This window comes from Bos grunniens, chromosome 29 (assembly GCF_055505025.1).
Source record: "Bos grunniens cultivar Pamir isolate PY7600 chromosome 29, Bosgru_T2T1.0, whole genome shotgun sequence".
NCBI classification, from domain to species: Eukaryota; Metazoa; Chordata; class Mammalia; order Artiodactyla; family Bovidae; genus Bos; species Bos grunniens.
The window spans coordinates 9,260,858-9,279,600 of NC_141193.1; the positions used below are offsets into that span (position 1 = coordinate 9,260,858).

The 18,743-nt window shown below is 45.8% G+C and overlaps 1 protein-coding gene across 2 annotated transcripts; it reads right to left on the reverse strand.

Moving 5' to 3' along the window:
• Window positions 1–291: 291 nt before the first annotated feature.
• On the reverse strand, window positions 292–18,367 carry LOC147341976 (phospholipase A and acyltransferase 3-like). Of its 2 annotated transcripts, none has more exons than XM_086384475.1 (4): window positions 18,242–18,367; window positions 14,329–14,431; window positions 8,928–9,196; window positions 292–1,214 (listed from the first exon to the last, which is right to left on the reverse strand). In XM_086384475.1, exons 1-4 carry the CDS (start codon window positions 18,248–18,250, stop codon window positions 1,116–1,118), a joined length of 480 nt encoding a protein of 159 aa, XP_086240601.1. In that variant the 5' UTR covers window positions 18,251–18,367; the 3' UTR covers window positions 292–1,115. The 2 variants fall into 2 exon arrangements, with proteins under 2 accessions (XP_086240601.1, XP_086240602.1); XM_086384476.1 differs by lacking the exon at window positions 292–1,214 and adding an exon at window positions 8,367–8,442.
• Between the last annotated feature and the right edge of the window lie 376 nt (window positions 18,368–18,743).

Below are 18,743 nucleotides of genomic sequence, written 5' to 3' on the forward strand. Positions count from 1 at the left end.
CCAGTCCATTCTGAAGGAGATCAGCCCTGGTATTTCTGTGGAAAGAATGATGCTGAAGCTGAAACTCCAGTACTTTGGCCACCTCACGCGAAGAGTTGACTCATTGAAAAAGACTCTGATGCTGGGAGGGATTGGGGGCAGGAGGAGAAGGGGATGACAGAGGATGAGATGGCTGGATGGCATCACTGACTCGATGGATGTGAGTCTGAGTGAACTCCAGGAGTTGGTGATGGACAGGGAGGCCTGGCGTGCTGTGATTCATGGGGTCACAAAGAGTCGGACACGACTGAGTGATTGAACTGAACTGAACTTTTATTATTGTAAGAAAAAATGAAATCCACAAACCAAACCAGAATCTGATAGCTTATGGTGTTTGGTGTCGAATTTGTGGTCTCCAAAGGAGATTTAACTCTGGGACCAAAGATGCAGTCTCAGTCACTCAGAGCTTTGTGCAGCAAATATTTTTGTTTAATGTAAAAGGACAGAGAAAGCTTCTGACATAGGTATCAAAAGGGGGTAGAAAGAGCACCCACCTCAGTAGTTTAAGCAGGGCATTATATACTTTTCAACTGGTTGCTGAGACTAGATAAAAAGAATGCCTCAAGACTGAGAAAGTTTTATCCAGACCCTCTCCAGAGCATACATCTTGAGATAGCGTTGGCCCAAAACTAGTCTGGAATAACGGGTTTCAAGTACTCTGTCCCTGAGAGAGATGTGTTATGGCTGTGTAAGCAGTGAGGAAACAGGCTCCCAGGCAACATTTGTTACAGTTATAATGACTAACATAGTGACATAATGACTAACATAGAGTCTGAGAAAAGCATACCCAGCAGTAAGATATATTATGCTTAAAAGGCCAGTTTTCAAATGAAATAGACTGTTGCAAAATTAACACAGAGCTTTTCAAATTAGCCCATCCTTGGAAAGATATATCATAGCTTACTGAGCCTACGAGACTAAGGCAAAAGAATATGAAAAAGAAAGAAAGTTTACTTCCTCCTTAAAGGGGCCTTGAACTCCCTATGAACCTGCCTGTTAACTCTCTCAAAACTGTCTAGGGAAACAAGACTCCCCTCAATGTATAATGTCACTGCTGACAAGACACTCCCTTCAGGTCACTGACTTTGCTTCTTGTTTCTTGAGAACATGACTCCAGCGGATAGGGCTATCAGGCCCACTCCAGAGATGGTAGCTGCTGTGACAGCATCTCTGACCTGCAAGAGACAGGAGAGTGAGTCAGACTCTGTGTCAGTAAGCTGAGTACAGACTGTACATTCAACAAGGATGTCCAGCTCAGGGAGCTTCATGTGCCTCATAGCCTCCTTGACAAACTCAGGAGTCAACAAGTATTGGCAGGGAAGTGCAGAGAGGAGGGCAGCTTGAGGAAGGAATTTGTGAATGGGGCAGCTGGCCAATGACATACACAGGCCTGAAGAAGGAAATTCCCTTCAGCCTGTGGGTTTTTAAAGCAGACAGATCCCCAGAGGGTGACTGTGGAAAGGACAGTGAGATGAAGCCAGATGGTTGAAATCCTGGCTGATCAACAGGGAGCTCTTGAGATACGTATAAAGTTGAAGAGGAATTGCTATTGAATCCTCCTCAATGAACTCTGACCTGGGTCCTAACAGAGCCCTCCCTTGTCTTCATCTTTGGTGTATCCCCAGTGCCCAGACCTGCCAGACGCCAAGTGCTCTTTGCACGTTCTTCAATAAATGACTCAACTATGAAAAAGAATGGTGATGTTATACTTTAAATTATTAAGATACCTTACTTATATTGCCTGTAGTAGAAAAAAAAACAGGAAAAACAAGAGAAAGTTTCAGGGTAAAAACAGAACATGTATCAAATTTCACTCCTTCCTGAACTCCAAATAAAAATAAAGTAAGACATTAATTTTAGGCACAATTCCACTAGGACTCAGAGAACACTAAAAGCTAAGGCAGCTGTGGAAAAAGCTGAATATTAATCCTAAATACAATAAGTCCCCTACACACTAACCTGGTCAGTTCTGAGAGCACATTCTTAAGTCCAATTTGTTTATAAGTTCAACAAAGTTAGCTTAGGTACCCAAGTAACACAATGAACTATACAGTACTGTACTGTAAAAGATTTATAATACTTTTCACACAAAAAATACATAAAAAACAAAAACAAAGAATAAAGAACACATTTTTTTTTACTTCAAAAATTTTACTTTAAATTCTTTATTATCACACTCAAAGATACTTATTGAAAGTGCAAGCTTTAGCTGCTCAGTTGTGTCTGTTTCTTTGCAACCTCGTGGACTGCAGCCTGCCAGGCTCCTGTGTCCATGGAATTCTCCAGGCAAGAATACTGGAGTAGATTGCCACTCCCTTCTCAAGGGAGACTTCCTAACCTAGGAATCGAACCCCAGTGTCCTGCATTGAAAGCAGATTCTTTACCATCTGAGCCATCCTTTAAATAGAGTTCTCATACATTTAAAAACAATATTTATTCATTTATTTTTGGCTGCACTGGTCTTCATTGCTGTGTTCAGACTTTCTTGAGTTGCAGGAAGTGGGGACTCCTTTCTGTTGTGGAGCATAGACTCTAAACTTGGGCTCAGTAGTTTTGGGCTCAGCAGTTGTGGCACAGGGGATCCTCCTGGACCAGGGATCAAACCTGTGTCCCCTACATTTGCAGGTGAATTCTTTACCACTGGAATCACCAGGGATGTCCCTCTGATATATATTTTTTATTTTATTTTTTAACTTTACAATATGGCAAAACCTCTGATATATTTTTAATCTTACAGTATAGTACGTTGAAAAGGACAGTAGTGAAGAACGACAGCTGGCATCCAGGGGCTGGTGTCACGTGAACAACAAGAAGAGTTACTGACTGGAGGAGGGAGAGGAGGTGGAGATGGTTGAACTGTCAGGAATAGGAGATGGAGGGCAAGCTTCAATGTCACTCATTCCTGACTTTGCTGGAACACAAGTTAGCATCTTTGAAAGTTCAAAACTTGAATGTTTATATGTCAGGGGCTAACTGTATACAACAGAATCCCTGAAGAAGATCACATATTGACATCACCAGGTACTTCTGGAAGTGGATGAAAGAGAGAGAGAACTGAGGCCCCTCCTTAACCACAATGAAAATCAGAAGATTTGGGGGTCTGAAAACAGAAGCACATGTGAGGGTGTGGGTGTCATACCTCCAAAAAGGGATTGAGAGGCCATAAATGTGCTAAATGGAGACTCTTGGACTTCCCATCCCCTCTGCTCCCAGTACTTTACCCTCTACATAAGAGTCAGGAAAACTTTTCTGGGGAATCGGACTGGCCCAAGTGAAAACAATGAAAGGTACCAATATGAGGGTTCCCAGTCTACTCTGAAGTGAAAGTCAAAGTCAACAAGCCACTGTGCCCTCTGATCTCACTCCGCAAGTCCCCTACTCTTAATCATGAGCCCACAATCCAGATGTACCAGACATCTAGCAGGACCACTGAAATAGAAGACAGAGAGCAAAACAAGAAGGAAAATGCAATCTGGAGAAAGAAAAGATAACATCTTAAAAAAAACTGTCTTTAGACAATGGAATGTATACAGTAAAGAAGAGGGACTTCCTGGTGGCTCAGTGGTAAAGAATCCACCTGGCAATTCAGGATCCCTAGGTTGGGAAATATGAACAGTATGAAAGGCAAAATGATAGGATACTGAAAGGGGGACTCCCTGGGTCGGTAGATGCCCAATATGCTACTGGAGATCAGTGGAGAAATAACTCCAGAAAGAATGAAGGGATGGAGCCAAAGCAAAAACAATACCCAGTTGTGGATGTGACTGGTGATAGAAGTAAGATTCGATGCTGTAAAGAGCAATATTGCACAGGAACCTGGAATGTCAGGTCCGTGAATCAAGGCAAATTGGAAGTGGCCAAACAGGAGATGGCAAGAGTGAATGTCGACATTCTAGGAATCAGTGAACTAAAATGGACTGGAATGGGTGAGTTTAACTCAGATGACCATTATATCTACTACTGTGGGCAGGAATCCCTTAGGAGAAATGGAGTAGCCATCATGGTCAACCAAAGATTCTGAAATGCAGTACTTGGATGCAATCTCAAAAACGACAGAATGATCTCTGTTTGTTTCCAAGGCGAACCATTCAATATCACAGTAATTCAAGCCTATGCCCCAACCAGTAACGTTGAAGAAGCTGAAGTTGAACGGTTCTATGAAAACCTACAAGACCTTTTAGAACTAACACCCAAAAAAGATGTCCTTTTCATTATAGATGACGGGAATGCAAAAGTAGGAAGTCATGAAACAGCTGGAGTAACAGGCAAATTTGGCCTCGGAGTATGGAATGAAGCAGGGCAAAGGTTAATAGAGTTTTGCTAAGAGAACGCACTGGTCAAAGCAAACACCCTCTTCCAACAACACAAGAGAAGACTCTACACATGGACATCACCAGATGGTCAACACCGAAATCAGATTGATTATATTCTTTGCAGCCAAAGATGGAGAAGCTCTATACAGTCAGCAAAAACAAGACTGGGAGCTGACTGTGGCTCAGATCATGACTCCTCTTTGCCAAATTTAGAATCAAATAGAAGACAGTGGGGAAAACCACTAGACCATTCAAGTATGACCTAAACCAAATCCCTTATGATTATACAGTGGAAGCGAGAAATAGATTTAAGGGACTAGATCTGATAGATAGAGTCCCTGATGAACTATGGATGGAGGTTTGTGACATTGTACAGGAGACAGGGATCAAGACCATCCCCATGGAAAAGAAATGCAAAAAAGAAAGATGGCTGTCTGAGAGGCCTTACAAATAGTTGTAAAAAGAAGACAAGTGAAAAGCAAAGGAGAAAAGGAAAGATATAAACATCTGAATGCAGAGTTCCAAAGAATAGCAAAGAGAGATAAGAAAGCCTTTCTCAGCAATCAATGCAAAGAAATAGAGGAAAACAACATAATGGGAAAGACGAGAGATCTCTTCAAGAAAATTAGAGATACCAAGGGAACATTTCATGCAAAGATGGGCTCGATAAAGGACAGAAATGGTATGGACCTAACAGAAGCAGAAGATATTAAGAAGAGGTGGCAGGAATACACAGAACTGTATTTGGCCTTGGAGTACAGAATGAAGCAGGGCAACAAAAAAGATCTTCGCGACCCAGATAATCATGATGGTGTGAAAGTGACCTAGATCCAGACATCCTGGAATGTGAAGTCAAGTGGGCCTTAGAAACCATCACTATGAACAAAGCTAGTGGAGGTGATGGAATTCCAGTTGAGCTATTTCAAATCCTGAAAGATGAGGCTGTGAAAGTGCTGCACTCAATGTGCCAGCAAATTTGGAAAACTCAGCAGTGGCCACAGGACTGCAAAAGGTCAGTTTTCATTCCAATCCCAAAGAAAGGCAATACTAAAGAATGCTCAAACTACCACACAATTGCACTCATCTCACACGCTAGTAAAGTAATGCTCAAAATTCTCCAGCTAGGCTTCAGCAATATGTGAACTGTGAACTTCCAGATGTTCAAGCTGGCTTTAGAAAAGCCAGAGGAACCAGAGATCAAACTGCCAACATCTGCTGGAGCATTGAAAAAGCAAGAGAGTTCCAGAAAAACATCTATTTCTGCTTGATTGACTATGCCAAAGCCTTTGACTGTGTGGATCACAATAAACTGTGGAAAATTCTGAAAGAGATGGGAATACCAGACCACCTGATCTGCCTCTTGAGAAACCTATATGTAGGTCAGGAAGCAGCAGTTAGAACTGGACATGGAACAACAGACTTGTTCCAAATAGGAAAAGGAGTACGTCAAAGCTGTGTACTGTCACCTGCTTATTTAACTTATATGCAGAGTACATCATGACAAACATTGGGCTGGAAGAAGCACAAGCTGGAATCAAGATTGCCGGGAGAAATATCAATAACCTCAGATATGCAGATGAGACCACCCTTATGGCAGAAAGTGAAGAGAACTAAAAAGCCTCTTGATGAAAGTGAAAGAGGAGAGTGAAAAAGTTGGCTTAAAACTCAACATTCAGAAAATGAAGATTGTGGCATCTGGTCCCATCACTTCATTAGAAATAGATGGGGAAACAGTGGAAACAGCGTCAGACTTTATTTTTTTGGGCTCCAAAATCACTGCAGATGGTGATCGCAGCCATGAAATTAAAAGACGCTTACTCCTTGGAAGGAAAGTTATGACCAACCTAGATACCTATTAAAAAGCAGAGATATTACTTTGCCAACAAAGGTCCGTCTAGTCAAGGCTATGGTTTTTTCCAGTCATCATATATGCATGTGAGACATGGACTGTGAAGAAAGCTGAGCGCCAAAGAATTGATGCTTTTGAACTGTGGTGTTGGAGAAGACTCTTGCGAGTGCCTTGGACTGCAAGGAGATCCAACAAGTCCATCCTAAAGGAGATCAGTCCTAGGTGTTCATTGGAAGGACTGATGATAAAGCTGAAACTCCAATACTTTGGGCATCTGATGTGAAGAGCTGACTCATTGGAAAAGACCCTGATGCTGGGAGCAATTGGGGGCAAGAGAAGAAAGGGACAACAGAGGATGAGATGGCTGGATGGCATCACCGACTCGATGGACATGAATTTGAGTGAACTCCGGGAGTTGGTGATGGACAGGGAGGTCTGGCGTGCTGAGATTCATGGGGTCGCAAAGAGTCGGACATGACTAAGCGACTGAACTGAACCGAAGGTTGGGAAGATCCCCTGGAGGAGGCACTCCAGGATTCTTGCCTGGGAAATCCCATGGACAGAGGCACCTGGTGGACTATGGCCCATGGGGCTGCAAAAGAATAAAATATGACTTAGTGACTAAACAACATCAACAATAAAGAAGAACACAGTGCTATTAAAAATAATGGAATATTTAGAGAATAAAAGCAATTCTCAGAAAATAAAAATATGATGGAAATTACAAACTCAATAGACATTTTAGAAATAAATTTGGGGAAATCTCTCAGAAGGAACAGCAGAAAAGATGAAGGTATAGAAAACAGCTTCCAAGGTAAAAATGAAGGAATAATCCAGTCAGTATAACCTTTGAATAATAAACTTTCCAAAAAGAGGGACTAGCGGAAACTCAGAGGCGGGGAAGCAAGAGTGAAATAACTCATGAAAATTTACTAGGACCAAAAGGATATATGTTTTCAGATTGAAATGGTGCTTTGAGGATAAAAGAGGACCTATGCCAAGGCACCTTAGTGTGAGATTTTAGAACACTGGGTAAAGACAAGACATTACATCTTCTAGAGCAGGAGAGAAAAACAGGAAACTGAGAAATGATCAGGAATCAGAATTACTTTAGCTTTCATCATAGCAATGCTGGAATCAAGAAGACAATGGAAGAATGCCTTCAAAATCTTAAAGTAAAACAATTTCTAACCTAGAATTATATACCTATGTGATTAGTTGCTCAGTCGTGTCCAACTCTTTGTGACCCTATGGACGATAGCCCACCAGGCTCCTCTGTCCATGGAGAATCTCCAAGCAAGAATACTAGAGTGGGTTGCCAGGCCCTCCTCCTCCAGGGGGTCTTCCCAACCCAGGGATTGAACCCAGGTTTCCCACATTGCAGGCAGATTTTTTCCTGTCTGAGCCACCAGGGAAGCCCAAGAATACTGCAGTAGATAGTCTATCCCTTTTCCAGGGGATCTTCCTGACCCAGGAATCAAACCAGGGTCTCCTGCATTTCAGGAGGATTCTCTACCAGTTGAGCTACCAGAGAAGCCCTGGAATTCTATACCTATACACACTATTAAATCAAGTGGGAGGGTAAATTGAAAAATAATTCAGACACACAGGATCTCAAAAAAATTCTCCTTCCATGCATCCTTTTTTAGGAAGCTGCTGAAGGAGTTTCCACCACAAGAAATGTGTAAAGCAAGACAGGGCTTCCCAGGTGACTCATTGGTAAAGCATCCACCTGCCAAAGCAGGAGACATGGGTTTGGTCCCTGGATTGGGAAGATCCTCTGGAGAAGGAAATGGAACCCCCTCCAGTATTCTTGCCTGGAAAGTCCCATGGACAGAAGAGCCTGGAGGGCTAAAGTCCATGGTGTCAGAAAAGAGTCAGACACAATTTAGCTATTCAACAATAACAACAAACCAAGAAAAAGGACATGAGAAATGGAAGATGGTGCTCTGCTGCAGGAGACAAGAGAGGGAAATCTTTCTAGAATAACAGCAAGAGGAGCTCCCTGGACAATAACCGTACCCAGTGTAAAGAGTAACTGGTAGGCAGAAAAATAGCCCCCAAAGATGTCTAGGTCTTAATTCCATAATATGTCCTCATTCCGAATACTTGTAAATACATTATGCTACATGGAGAGAGAGAATTAATATTGCAGATAGAATTAAGGTTGCTAATCAATTTACCTTAGAATAGGAAGATTATTCTGGATTTCCAGATAAGCCCGATGTAATCACAAAGTTTCTGATGGAAGGGGGAAGGAGTAGAGTCAGTATCATAGTAATGCAATTGAGAGAGACTCAACCAGCCATTTCTAACTTTGAAGACGAAAGGGAGCCACAAGCCAAGAAATGCAGGCAGCCTCTTGAAGCTGGAAAAGACTAGAAAACAGGTTGTCTGTGAGAGCCTCTATAAAATAACACAGCCTTGCTTACACCTTGATGTTAGCCCCGTGAGACCTGTTTCAGACTTCTGACCTCCAGAACTATAAGACAATACATTTGTGTTGTGTTAAGCCACTGAATTTCTGGCCATTTGTTACAGCAGCCACAGGAACTCATACAGCAACCAATTCAAGTTCGATCCTGGCATGTAGAATTAACTGTTGTCACCATTATCCTCTATATCTTAAGGCAACTTCTGGGGCATGTGGCCTACCTGAGTGAGAGAAGCAGCAGAGAAATAAGAAACTAAGAGACCATGGAGCTAGGGACACACTGAGGACCCACCTGGTCGCTGCGGGAGACCCCGTAGCGCAGCTCATTGACGAAATGCTCGCAGTTCTTACTGGTCAGACTGTAGTACAACTCCCGGCCCACCAGCTCCTCTGCCCACTGGACGATTTTGCTGGGAGGGAATGGGTTGTACTTGTCATCGTGCTTGTTGTTGACCCTGTACGGATCTCTCCCAACCACGTCACACAGCCGTTCCTTCTTTACTATGGCCCTGTCGGCCACTGCAGACATGATACTGGCCCCACCAGCTCCCGCGATTTCACCTGTGGATTCAGGATGAGGAACACGATTGGTCTTGGGCTGGTGGGAGCCTAGCATCCACCACATCCACAATGGGATGAGCAGATGAGTCAGGGTCAGAGCTGTGTGGCCTTGGATAAAACCCTTGTGGTCTCTGGTCCCTGGTTTTCTTATCTGAAATAAGGAGGAGTAAAATCCTATGATTTGCTGTGATTTTTTTTTTTAACATAGAGAAGCTGGCCTTGTACACCCTGTGACACTTCAGTGGCCCTCTTGATTGTGCAGTATGGGCCCTGAGCACACCCACTTCCCTGGGGGAAGAGAGTGTGAATTGTTTGTGACCCTGCAAAGGCTCCACTTTTCTGACACACACAAAGCTGATTACTGCAGAAAACTTGAATGGTTTTGCAGAAGGGGATTCCATCCTTCTGGGAATAAAGGGACCAAAACCCCGCAGCTGCTCCCAGGGGAGTGACACCAGGGAGGTCAAGGAGGGGTACATTCGCACAGCCCTGGTCAATGCTGAGGGGCTGGAAGGTGCAACAGATTTCCAGAAATAAAGCTGCCTTGAAGAAAGGGATTTGGGGTCAATACAGGGGCCAGGATGGTGTGGAGCAAAAGCTGGTGCCTGCACAGAGATTCCTGTTGAGTTCACCAGCTTATATCATGTAGGGAGGGTATGAAGACTGAAAACTGGGCTTGCATTAAAGAGGTGTACCCCAGGGAACATCACAGCTGAGACTCATTTCCTCAGAAAGCCTCTGTGGCCCTGCCATGATTGGGAACCCCTGGTCTCTCCCAGGAGGGGAAGCATCCCATTACATGTGGCAGGACCCATGTTGCACTGTGACGCCATGTGACAGCAACAAGCAATGGCCAGAGGGTCTGATCAGAGTCCAGGTCCTGTTCTGCTCAGCTTTCCAGAGAGGGCTGAACCCCTCTGCCCTGAGAACAACTCTGAGGTTTAGAAAATCAAGGAATTCAGATTTTCTCCTAGTAGGGCAGGAGGTGCTTAATAGATTCAGTGAGGTAAATAGAAGAAGATGCTGTGTTTGAGCCCCGAGTCTATTGAAAGGGTCAGCGTGGGAACTGGGTCAGGGGAGCTCTGGAGACCCATCCACCTTCAGCCCTTTGGCGGGCAGATAAGATCCTGGGACTGGGGAGAGGCAAGCAAGGTGCCTGGGGCACAGAATTTCAGGAGATTCCTGCTCCAGAGGTGCAAGTTCAGAGTCAACACCCAACAGTGAGGGCTTCCTTACACTCCACATGCTGGGTGCCACCCTGGTGAGATTGTGCGCAGGCTCAGAGGCAGAAGCAATGGGTGCTGATTCTGGTTCCATCACTGCATGGTCTAGACACATCACGTTACTTAGCTGAGCCAGTGCTGGGAATCCACAAATACAAGCTAAGATGGATTAATGAACACACATCAATTTATGAATTTAAGGCTCCTTTTAAAAGAATTATTTTCCTTTTTAAAGTTAGTCATGAGAGACTATTTTCTTGGGCTCGAAAATCACTGTGGATGGTGACTGCAGCCATGAAATTAAAGGACGGTTGCTCTTTGGAAGAAAAGCTATGACAAACCTAGACAGCATCTTAAAAAGCAGAGACATTACTTCACTGACAAAGGTCCATGTAGTCATGTATGGATGTGAGAGCTGGACAATAAAAAAGGCTGAGTGCTAAAGAATTGATGCTTTTGCACTTGGTGTTGGAGAAGACTCTTGAGAGTTCCTTGGGCTGCAAGGAGATGAAACCAGTCAATCCTAAAGGAAATCAATCCTGAATATTCACTGGAAGGACTGATGTTAAAGCTGAAGCTCCAACATTTTGGCCCCCTGGCTCAAAGATCTGACTCATTGGAAAAGACCCTGATGCTGGGGAAGACTGAAGGCAGGAGAAGGGGATGACAGAGGATGAGATAGATGGATGGTATCAGTGACTCAATGGACATGAGTTTGAGCAAACTCTGGGAGATGGTGAAGGACAGGAAAGTCTTATATGCTGCAGTCCATGGGGTCACAATGAGTCGGACACGACTGAGCAAGTGAACAACAACATTAAAGAAAATACCAATTAAACAATTGGAGAAAGGTCACATGCATATGGCAAATAATCAATGAATGAAATTTAGGGAACCTCAGACTTCATAGCAGAGCATCAGGTTTAAAGGCAGGAGACAGAGTAAGAGTCAGGGTTTGAGTCCCACCACTACGACACTCTGCTATATGACTGTGGACAAGTTGCTTAACTTCTCTGAGTCCCCAGTTCCTTGTTGAACAGGTCCAATTAAGTCCCACCTGTGCCTACAGCTGTGGACAAGGAGCTGCAAGGATTTAAGAAACAGATTAGGTAAGGTGCCTCCACCAGTGCCTGGCATAGGGTTAGTGCCCAGCAAGTGTTGGCTCTCATTAGTACTGGGCTGTTCTCTAAGTTTCCTTCCAGCTCTGACTTCCACCATTTGCTCAGCAGTATGAGGACAATCCCGCTGCCTCACCTATTTCACAAGATTCCTGTGAAGCTCCAATGAGAAGATGTAGATAGAAGCATCTTTTCCCTTTAAGGAGCATTTCTCACCCAGTGACGGGTATCACACTGTCTACCCAGATCCCTGTCATGCCTTTCCTGTCTCCTGTCCAGCAGTTACACCCACTCAGCACAGTCAGTCAATACTGAGGCCCTACTATGTGCCAGGTCTTGTCCAAGGTGCTGAAGCCTTCCATGAACTTGACAGCGTACCTGCCCTCAACTAGTATACACTCTAGTGAAAGGACACTGACAGTGAACAAATAGAACAAAGAAAACACTTTCAGGTTTTGAAAAGGCTGTGGGGAAGATTAAGTGAAGTCACACAGGAGAGGATGACCAGGGGAGGCTGCCCTCGCTCAGGCTGGGGAGGGCCATGCCCAGGAATGGCCATGTGAGTTGAGACTTGAATGATGAAAGGGAGGCAGCCTTGGTGAGAGCCAGGAAAGAGCATCACAAGCAGAAGGGAGAGCAAAAGCAAGGACCTCAGGAAGGAAGGCTGCCAGAAAGCCAGTGAAGTCTGGAGACCCAAGAGGAGAGAAGAAGAAGAGGAAGATCAGATAAGCAGCCTGGGCCGGACCATGCTAGGCTCAGAGGCCACAGCACAGATTTGAAATTTTTTCTATACGTGACAGAAATGCCAGTTGAAATTTTAGGGAGAGGAGTGACATAATCAGATTTATATTTTACAATGATCATGCTGGCTGCCCAGTGAAGGAAGGACTGACAATCGTGGACAAGAAGCAGAGAGACCAAGCAGAACTGCAGTAGCATCAGGTGAGAGAGCATGGTATCTTACCCCAGGCACATCAGTGGAGATGCTGAGAAGTGATCAGATTGAGGGTCTGCTTTGGAGATAAAGCCAATAGGATTTCTTGATGGATTAGATACAGGGTGAAAAGGATCAAGAATGATGTGTAGACTTTTGGTCTAAGTAACTGAATGATGTTGTCGTCTGGAGCCCTCCATCTGAGGTGTGTCAAGTTCAACATGCCAGTTAGACACCTAAGTGAAGATGCCAAGTAGTCAAGAGGTTATACAAGTCTGAAGCTGAGCAGGATGAAGCCTAAGTTAAGGTTGTGGTGTTAGGGAGACATCAACAAATAGAAGGTATTAGAATCCAGGGCACAGATGAGGGAGGAGTAAAAATGAGAGATAAGGGAGAGGAGGAGGAACCCACCCCATGCCCCTCCCACAGGAGGCCACAAGGAAGGGCCTAGAGGGAAAGGAAGAAAGGCAGTGCCAGGGAGCATAGAAAGAGGTCACTCGTACTAAATGCTGCAGAGAAGCAAGAAGACGTGGAACCAGGATATTGATGAAGCCTTGATAAGAGCTGTTCCAGGAGGGGCGTAAATACCCCTCAGAACAGAAGAGAGGATGGGAAGTGAGGAGCCAGCAATGGCCATGGCAGACAAGAGATCTACCCCATGGGAAGTTAGTTAGAATGTGTGGTCAAGGGGGTCTTCGTTTACCAGTGGGAGATACTCCAGTAGTTTCAAAGGCAAGAGGAACAACACAGAAGGCAGGAGGGAATTTGAGGGCAAAATGCTTATGAAAGTAAGAGGAGGAGTCCAGGGCGCTAGTCCACCCCAGGGGCTGTCTTTATAAATAAGGGCAAAGGCAGATTCTGTGGATGTCGAGATTGGTGGTTTGGTTGATCAGGGTGGGACAGTGATTCTACCCTGGTTACTTTGATTTCTCTGTAAATGCCGCATGAGGTCACTGATTTTGCTACCATCCTAGGTCAGCAGAAGACACACCCAAGAATGTCCACAGCATCCACACGCAGAGCAGCCTACAACTGAAACATCCAATGCCAATCAGCAGAAGAGTGGTTAACAAATTGAGGGATTCCCATTGTCTGAGGATACACAGCAATGGAGAAGTAAGAACAGCATGGGTGACTTCATGGGGCCAGTGAAAGAGCTGGACACAAGAGTTGCCCTGAAGTTCTAGAACAGGCAAAAAAAGCAGGAGGATCTAGGGGAGTGGCTGCCTCTCAGGAGGGAGAGAGGGTCCTGAAGAGCTATGAGGGGCTTTTAAGGGCCGTGGAGATGTTCTAGGCTTTGATCTGTTCATCGTCACATGGATGGATATATTTTTAAAAATTCATTGACTATACACTTGACTATATTGTGCATTTTACTGCATTTAGGTTTGTCCACATTTAAGTAATTTAGGAAAAGGGAGTGGGGGAATCCTCAGAACAAAACCCCAAGTTAAGAATTCTCAACCTCAGTTTACAGATGAGAAAACTGAGGGTGGAGAATGAAACTGGATCCACAGTCACCTCTGCTGCCCAAGCACCTGTGCTCTTTCCAAGTGATTTATTTAATGAAGATTAAAGTTAAAAGTTGAATATATTTTATACAAGGTCATAATATATACAATGCATTATAGTAGAACTGCCCCCTTGAAATCCCACCTCAATCTCTCTGCACACCCCTTGGGTTCCAAGGAGCAGAGTTTGAAAACCATGGCCCTACACCTAGATATCTTCTTGTAGCACTCAGGAACCAACTGCCAGTTGGGGAGCAAGAGGAATATTGGGGTCCCCTGTTACCCACAGCTCCTCCATCCCCTCTGCTTCCAGCCTCAGCACGGTGGAGGCCCTGGGTGCCCTTACTTGAGGGTGCCAGGTGGACCACATATCCACCGCCAACGTAGACAGCCCAGTGTCTGTAGAAAGGGCGGAAGATTTCAATCAGGTCTCCGGGCTGGGGTTCAGGCTGCAAAACCAAGAAGAAGGCCGTTAGAGGTGATGGGAAAGCTGGGAACCAAGGGTGGGGCTCAGCCCAGAGGGAGCAGCTCAGCGGCCTTCATCTCACAGCTCTCCAGGACTTCCTCCTGAGCCCGCCGGCCATGCCGGTGCCCGGCCCACTTCACATGTCTGCCAGGCACTATGGGCCTGCCCACCTGTCATTACTACTTGCAAAGTGCACACCTCGCTGGGACTTCTACATTATTGTTTCTCTTTCTAGTATATTATTTACTGAATGCTTACTCTGAGCCAAAGACTCTGTTGACCAGTTTTACAGGAATAGTCAATAAATTCACACAACCCACCTATGAGGTGGGCACTGTTGTGAACCCCGTGTGATGAAAGAGGAAATCAAGGCTCAGAGATGGAGAGGAGATTTTGTAAAACCACCCATCCCCTGAGTGATGTGAGCAGGACTCAGCTCTAGGCCGCCTGATTCCCAGGCCATCGTCTTGACCACCACAGTGACTGTCGGGCAAGCACACAGGTTATCTGACTAGAGCTGCCCACCTGGGGGCCCTGCAGAGGCTGCCAAATCTAGGGGCAATGGTATTCCACAGACACTCCCCCTACCTGACCCAGAGCCTGGCAGACAGGTGGAGTCTGCCTCTGGCAGTAATGTCCCCCTGGCTGCTCCTCCTAAAGGTGAGAGTGCGTGCATGAGCGTGTGACAAGCAAAGGAAAACTCTCTCTGCACTGTGCTCACTCCTGTACTTCTGACACCGGATGTGTGGGTTTCCCACACTAAGCAGTTCAATCCTCGGTGCACACTGACTGGGTGTCCCACTGTTTAACTCAGTTCTGACACTCACGGCTCGGAGTCAGCGCAGACCCTACAGGCTTAGTCCCAGGAGACTGAGCTTCAGATGCCAGGTGCAAGTTGAAGTTGTTTCCTGCGCTCTCAATAACTGGCTGTAAATTGATGGTTCCCACAGTCCCCTCCCTTGGGCTCAGTGGTTTGGTGGAACAGCTCATAGAACTCAGGAAAACAGTTTACTTGCTAGATGACCCGTTTACTAGAAAATATGCAACTCAGGAATGCAGAGGGCAAGCTGTGGGGCTGAGGGGGATTCAGAGCATCCTTGCCCACTCCAAGGAACTCTGCTCTCCAGCACCTCCACGCTCTCACCAACACCCCAGCTTAGCAGTTTTATGGAGGCTTTATTATGTAGGCTCCATTGATGAGATCATTGCCCATTGGTGATTAATGCTACTTCCAGCTCTTTGATCACTTGGTCAGTTGAAAGGGGCTTCTTCTGAATGATGAAACGGATTCCTCTCTCCCCTGCTGCTGCTGCTAAGTCACGTCAGTCGTGTTTGACTCTGTGCGACCCCTTAGACGGCAGCCTACCAGGCTCCGCCATCCCAGGGATTCTCCAGGCAAGAACACTGGAGTGGGTTGCCATTTCCTTCTCCAATGCATGAAGGTGAAAAGTGAAAGTGAAGTCGCTCAGTCATGTCTGACTCAGCGACCCCATGGACTGAAGCCTACCAGGCTCCTCCATCCATGGGATTTTCCAAGCAAGAGTATTGGAGTGGGTTACCATTGTCTTCTCTGCCTCTGTACCCTACTGCTCAGGAAATTACTCGGGTTTTAGAAGCTCTGTGGCAGGAACCCAGGACCAAGACTAAATATACATTTCTCATTACATCACAGTGGGCATGTGTGGGAGTGAGGGTTTGCGTGCGTTTGCAGGGGAAGGTGGGAAGGATGCTGAAACACTCATCAGAGCCCCGCCCTGTGATGGGAGCAGTGGCCCAGAGCCTGAGAACAGTCAGGAGATTTTCAAGATCATTGTCATTCAATGTACTGAGGTCCCAATACCAGACACTGTGCTAAGAGCTGCAGGTAGGGGCACTCCGATCTGGACTTCCCTCATCTAAACCAACCATAAATCCCTTTGGGACACCTGGAGACAGAGCTCCTCAGAGGTTGTTCCAGCCCTCTGTCCTTTTCCACTCACCCCTTGCTCTTAGGGGACAGACCCATAGGGGCCTGCCCACATCCCACCTCCAAACTCTGGCCTGACTGAGAGACTCCATCAAAGATGAGTAGGGAGTGTGGACTCCCCCATGTATGGCCTCCCCTAGGATAGCAATGATGGGCAGTGGGAATAGCTCATCACCAGTCTCTAGTGGCTGTGAAGCAGGGTCAAGGGCAGTTCATTTCTATTTATAGAAGCACTAAAACTGCCAAGAAGTATCCCATGTGGCAGGAAAAATATCTTTTTTTGCTGCAATTTTACAGACAAGTCATGCTATCTTATTGCAGTAACTATAATTTATCTTCCTAGAAGAAGTCACCCAGACCTTACTGAGAACCAATTTCAGAACACTGGACAATGGTCACAATTTATGAACCTCATTTGTTTTCCAGAATAGAAGAAAAAAAAAGTACATTAATTGTTGGGTGAGAGTTAGGAGGTTGTCAGGGATCTCAGTGGAGAAGGAAATGGCAACTCACTCCAGTATTTTTGCCTGCAGAATCCTATGGACAGAGGAGTCTGGCAGGCTACCTTTCATGGGGTTGCAAAGAGTCAGACACGACTGAGCGACTGAGCACAGGGCTCCCCAAAGGGGAATTTAAATGAGTTTTTCCATGAATAATCCAGGACTTAAAGGCAAGGCAGAGACCCAACCCTCAAGGAGTTTATAGATTAGAAAAAGACATTTTGGACATGAGTACTATGGGGTCAAGTAATAAGCTGCCAGTAGGTGCACAGACTCAAGGAGTTCACTGTGTCCCAGGAAATGCCAGTGAAAGGAGAGCTATACAGAGAAACAAGCTTGTAAATATATAGATATATGTGTGTGTGTGTGTGTGTGTATACACCCAGCAGCAAAATTATCTACAGAGAAACTTGGACTCGTCTCACCTCCCCTTTCTTTCTTAAGTTCATGTCCAACTGAGAAGGCTGACCCTAAAAATTGTCCCTGAATTCACTGTCTCCTCATCTCCCGTCCACTGACTTGGTCCGGGGCAGCCCCTGTGACTCCCTCTGACCCCTGAACCCCCCACCCCCACCCCACTTCCTGTCTCCATCTGGAGAACATATAGATGGACTGTTCACTCCATCCCTAAGTAATCCCAGATGTCTAAGACCATGGCCAGGGTACTGGCAACAGCAGACAGGGAAAAGGCAGAACATCAGCTGTGTCTCTACTTGGAAAGGAAATGGGGCAGGAACCAGGCATGAAGTAGCTCAGAGCGAGGCTTGATCCCTCCTTTCTTTAGAAATATGACACCTCTTCCCAGAATTGGTTGATTTTCAGTGATGGCAGGAATCTGGCTTGTTCCTTTCCAGCTGCACCCTAGGTAAGGAGCCTGCCCTCCCACGGAAACTTCTCTCATTCAGAAACACTGGCTGCTTGGGAGAGAGCTTTTCAGTAACAGAACGCTGAAATGCAAGTGCATTCTCTGCAGCAGGACTGATGCCTTGGGTGATGGAGGAGGCAGAGCAGGTGGGCCGCATTCATCTCCCTTGTCCCAGGGTTGCCCCCTCTGCTGCCACGCCAGCTTCCTCCCTGCGGCCCCCAGAGCACCCACCACTCCTCCCCATGGAAGTCCCTACCCCCCACTGCACTGGGTGCAGACAGGAAGCTCACTCTGCCCCAAGACCTCGCGGTTCCAGCAGGAAAAGGGAGTTTTAAACAACCAATATATTTTCCTATGAAAGCCATCTCCAGACAGGCTCTAGGAAGAGTAAGATCCGGCCTTTACAGGAGGGGAGCTGCCCTCTCATTTAGAGTCAGTGGTGGGGAATTTCAGGGGACTTACCGAAGCCATCACAAGCCAGAGCAGTACTGCAATCTTTCTGCTCTCACACCAGCTTTTGTGTTAAAGCTAAGAATTTCGCTTTCGCTTTTCTTCTCTTCTTAAAAACTACAAAGCTGTAAACTTTTTTTCTTTTTTTTTTAAAGGGAGACTATGATTTGCTGTAAGTGGAAAGGTCAATGATTACCTAGCTCAAAACATAAAGTCACTGGGACTTTAAAGCCCCCTGGAAGTAGAGTAGGAGGCTGGTGCTATCATCTGGCCTTGCTTGAGAAACCCAAGGTCTCTTTCAACAAAATCCTGGACGACTGTTCCTACTCCAGGAAGAGAGGCATTTAGAGGCTCAGAGGTGCCAACCCCCTAGTACACCTTCTAGGCCATTGTAACGACTCTAGGAAACACTGGGGCAGAAGCCATGGGGTGGGCCAGATGGGGTGTTGCACTCCACGGGACAAGCCTTCAGGAGGTGGGTGCCTCGTGGCATGTGGGACCCAGGACCTCGATG

Coding starts and splice junctions, on each gene's coding strand:
- LOC147341976 (XM_086384475.1), bottom strand. Junction 9,197..14,328: donor GGTCCACCTGGCACCCTCAA/GTAAGGGCACCC, acceptor CTGAATCCACAG/GTGAAATCGCGGGAGCTGGT. Junction 1,215..8,927: donor GGGTCTCCCGCAGCGACCAG/GTGGGTCCTCAG, acceptor TGTCTCTTGCAG/GTCAGAGATGCTGTCACAGC.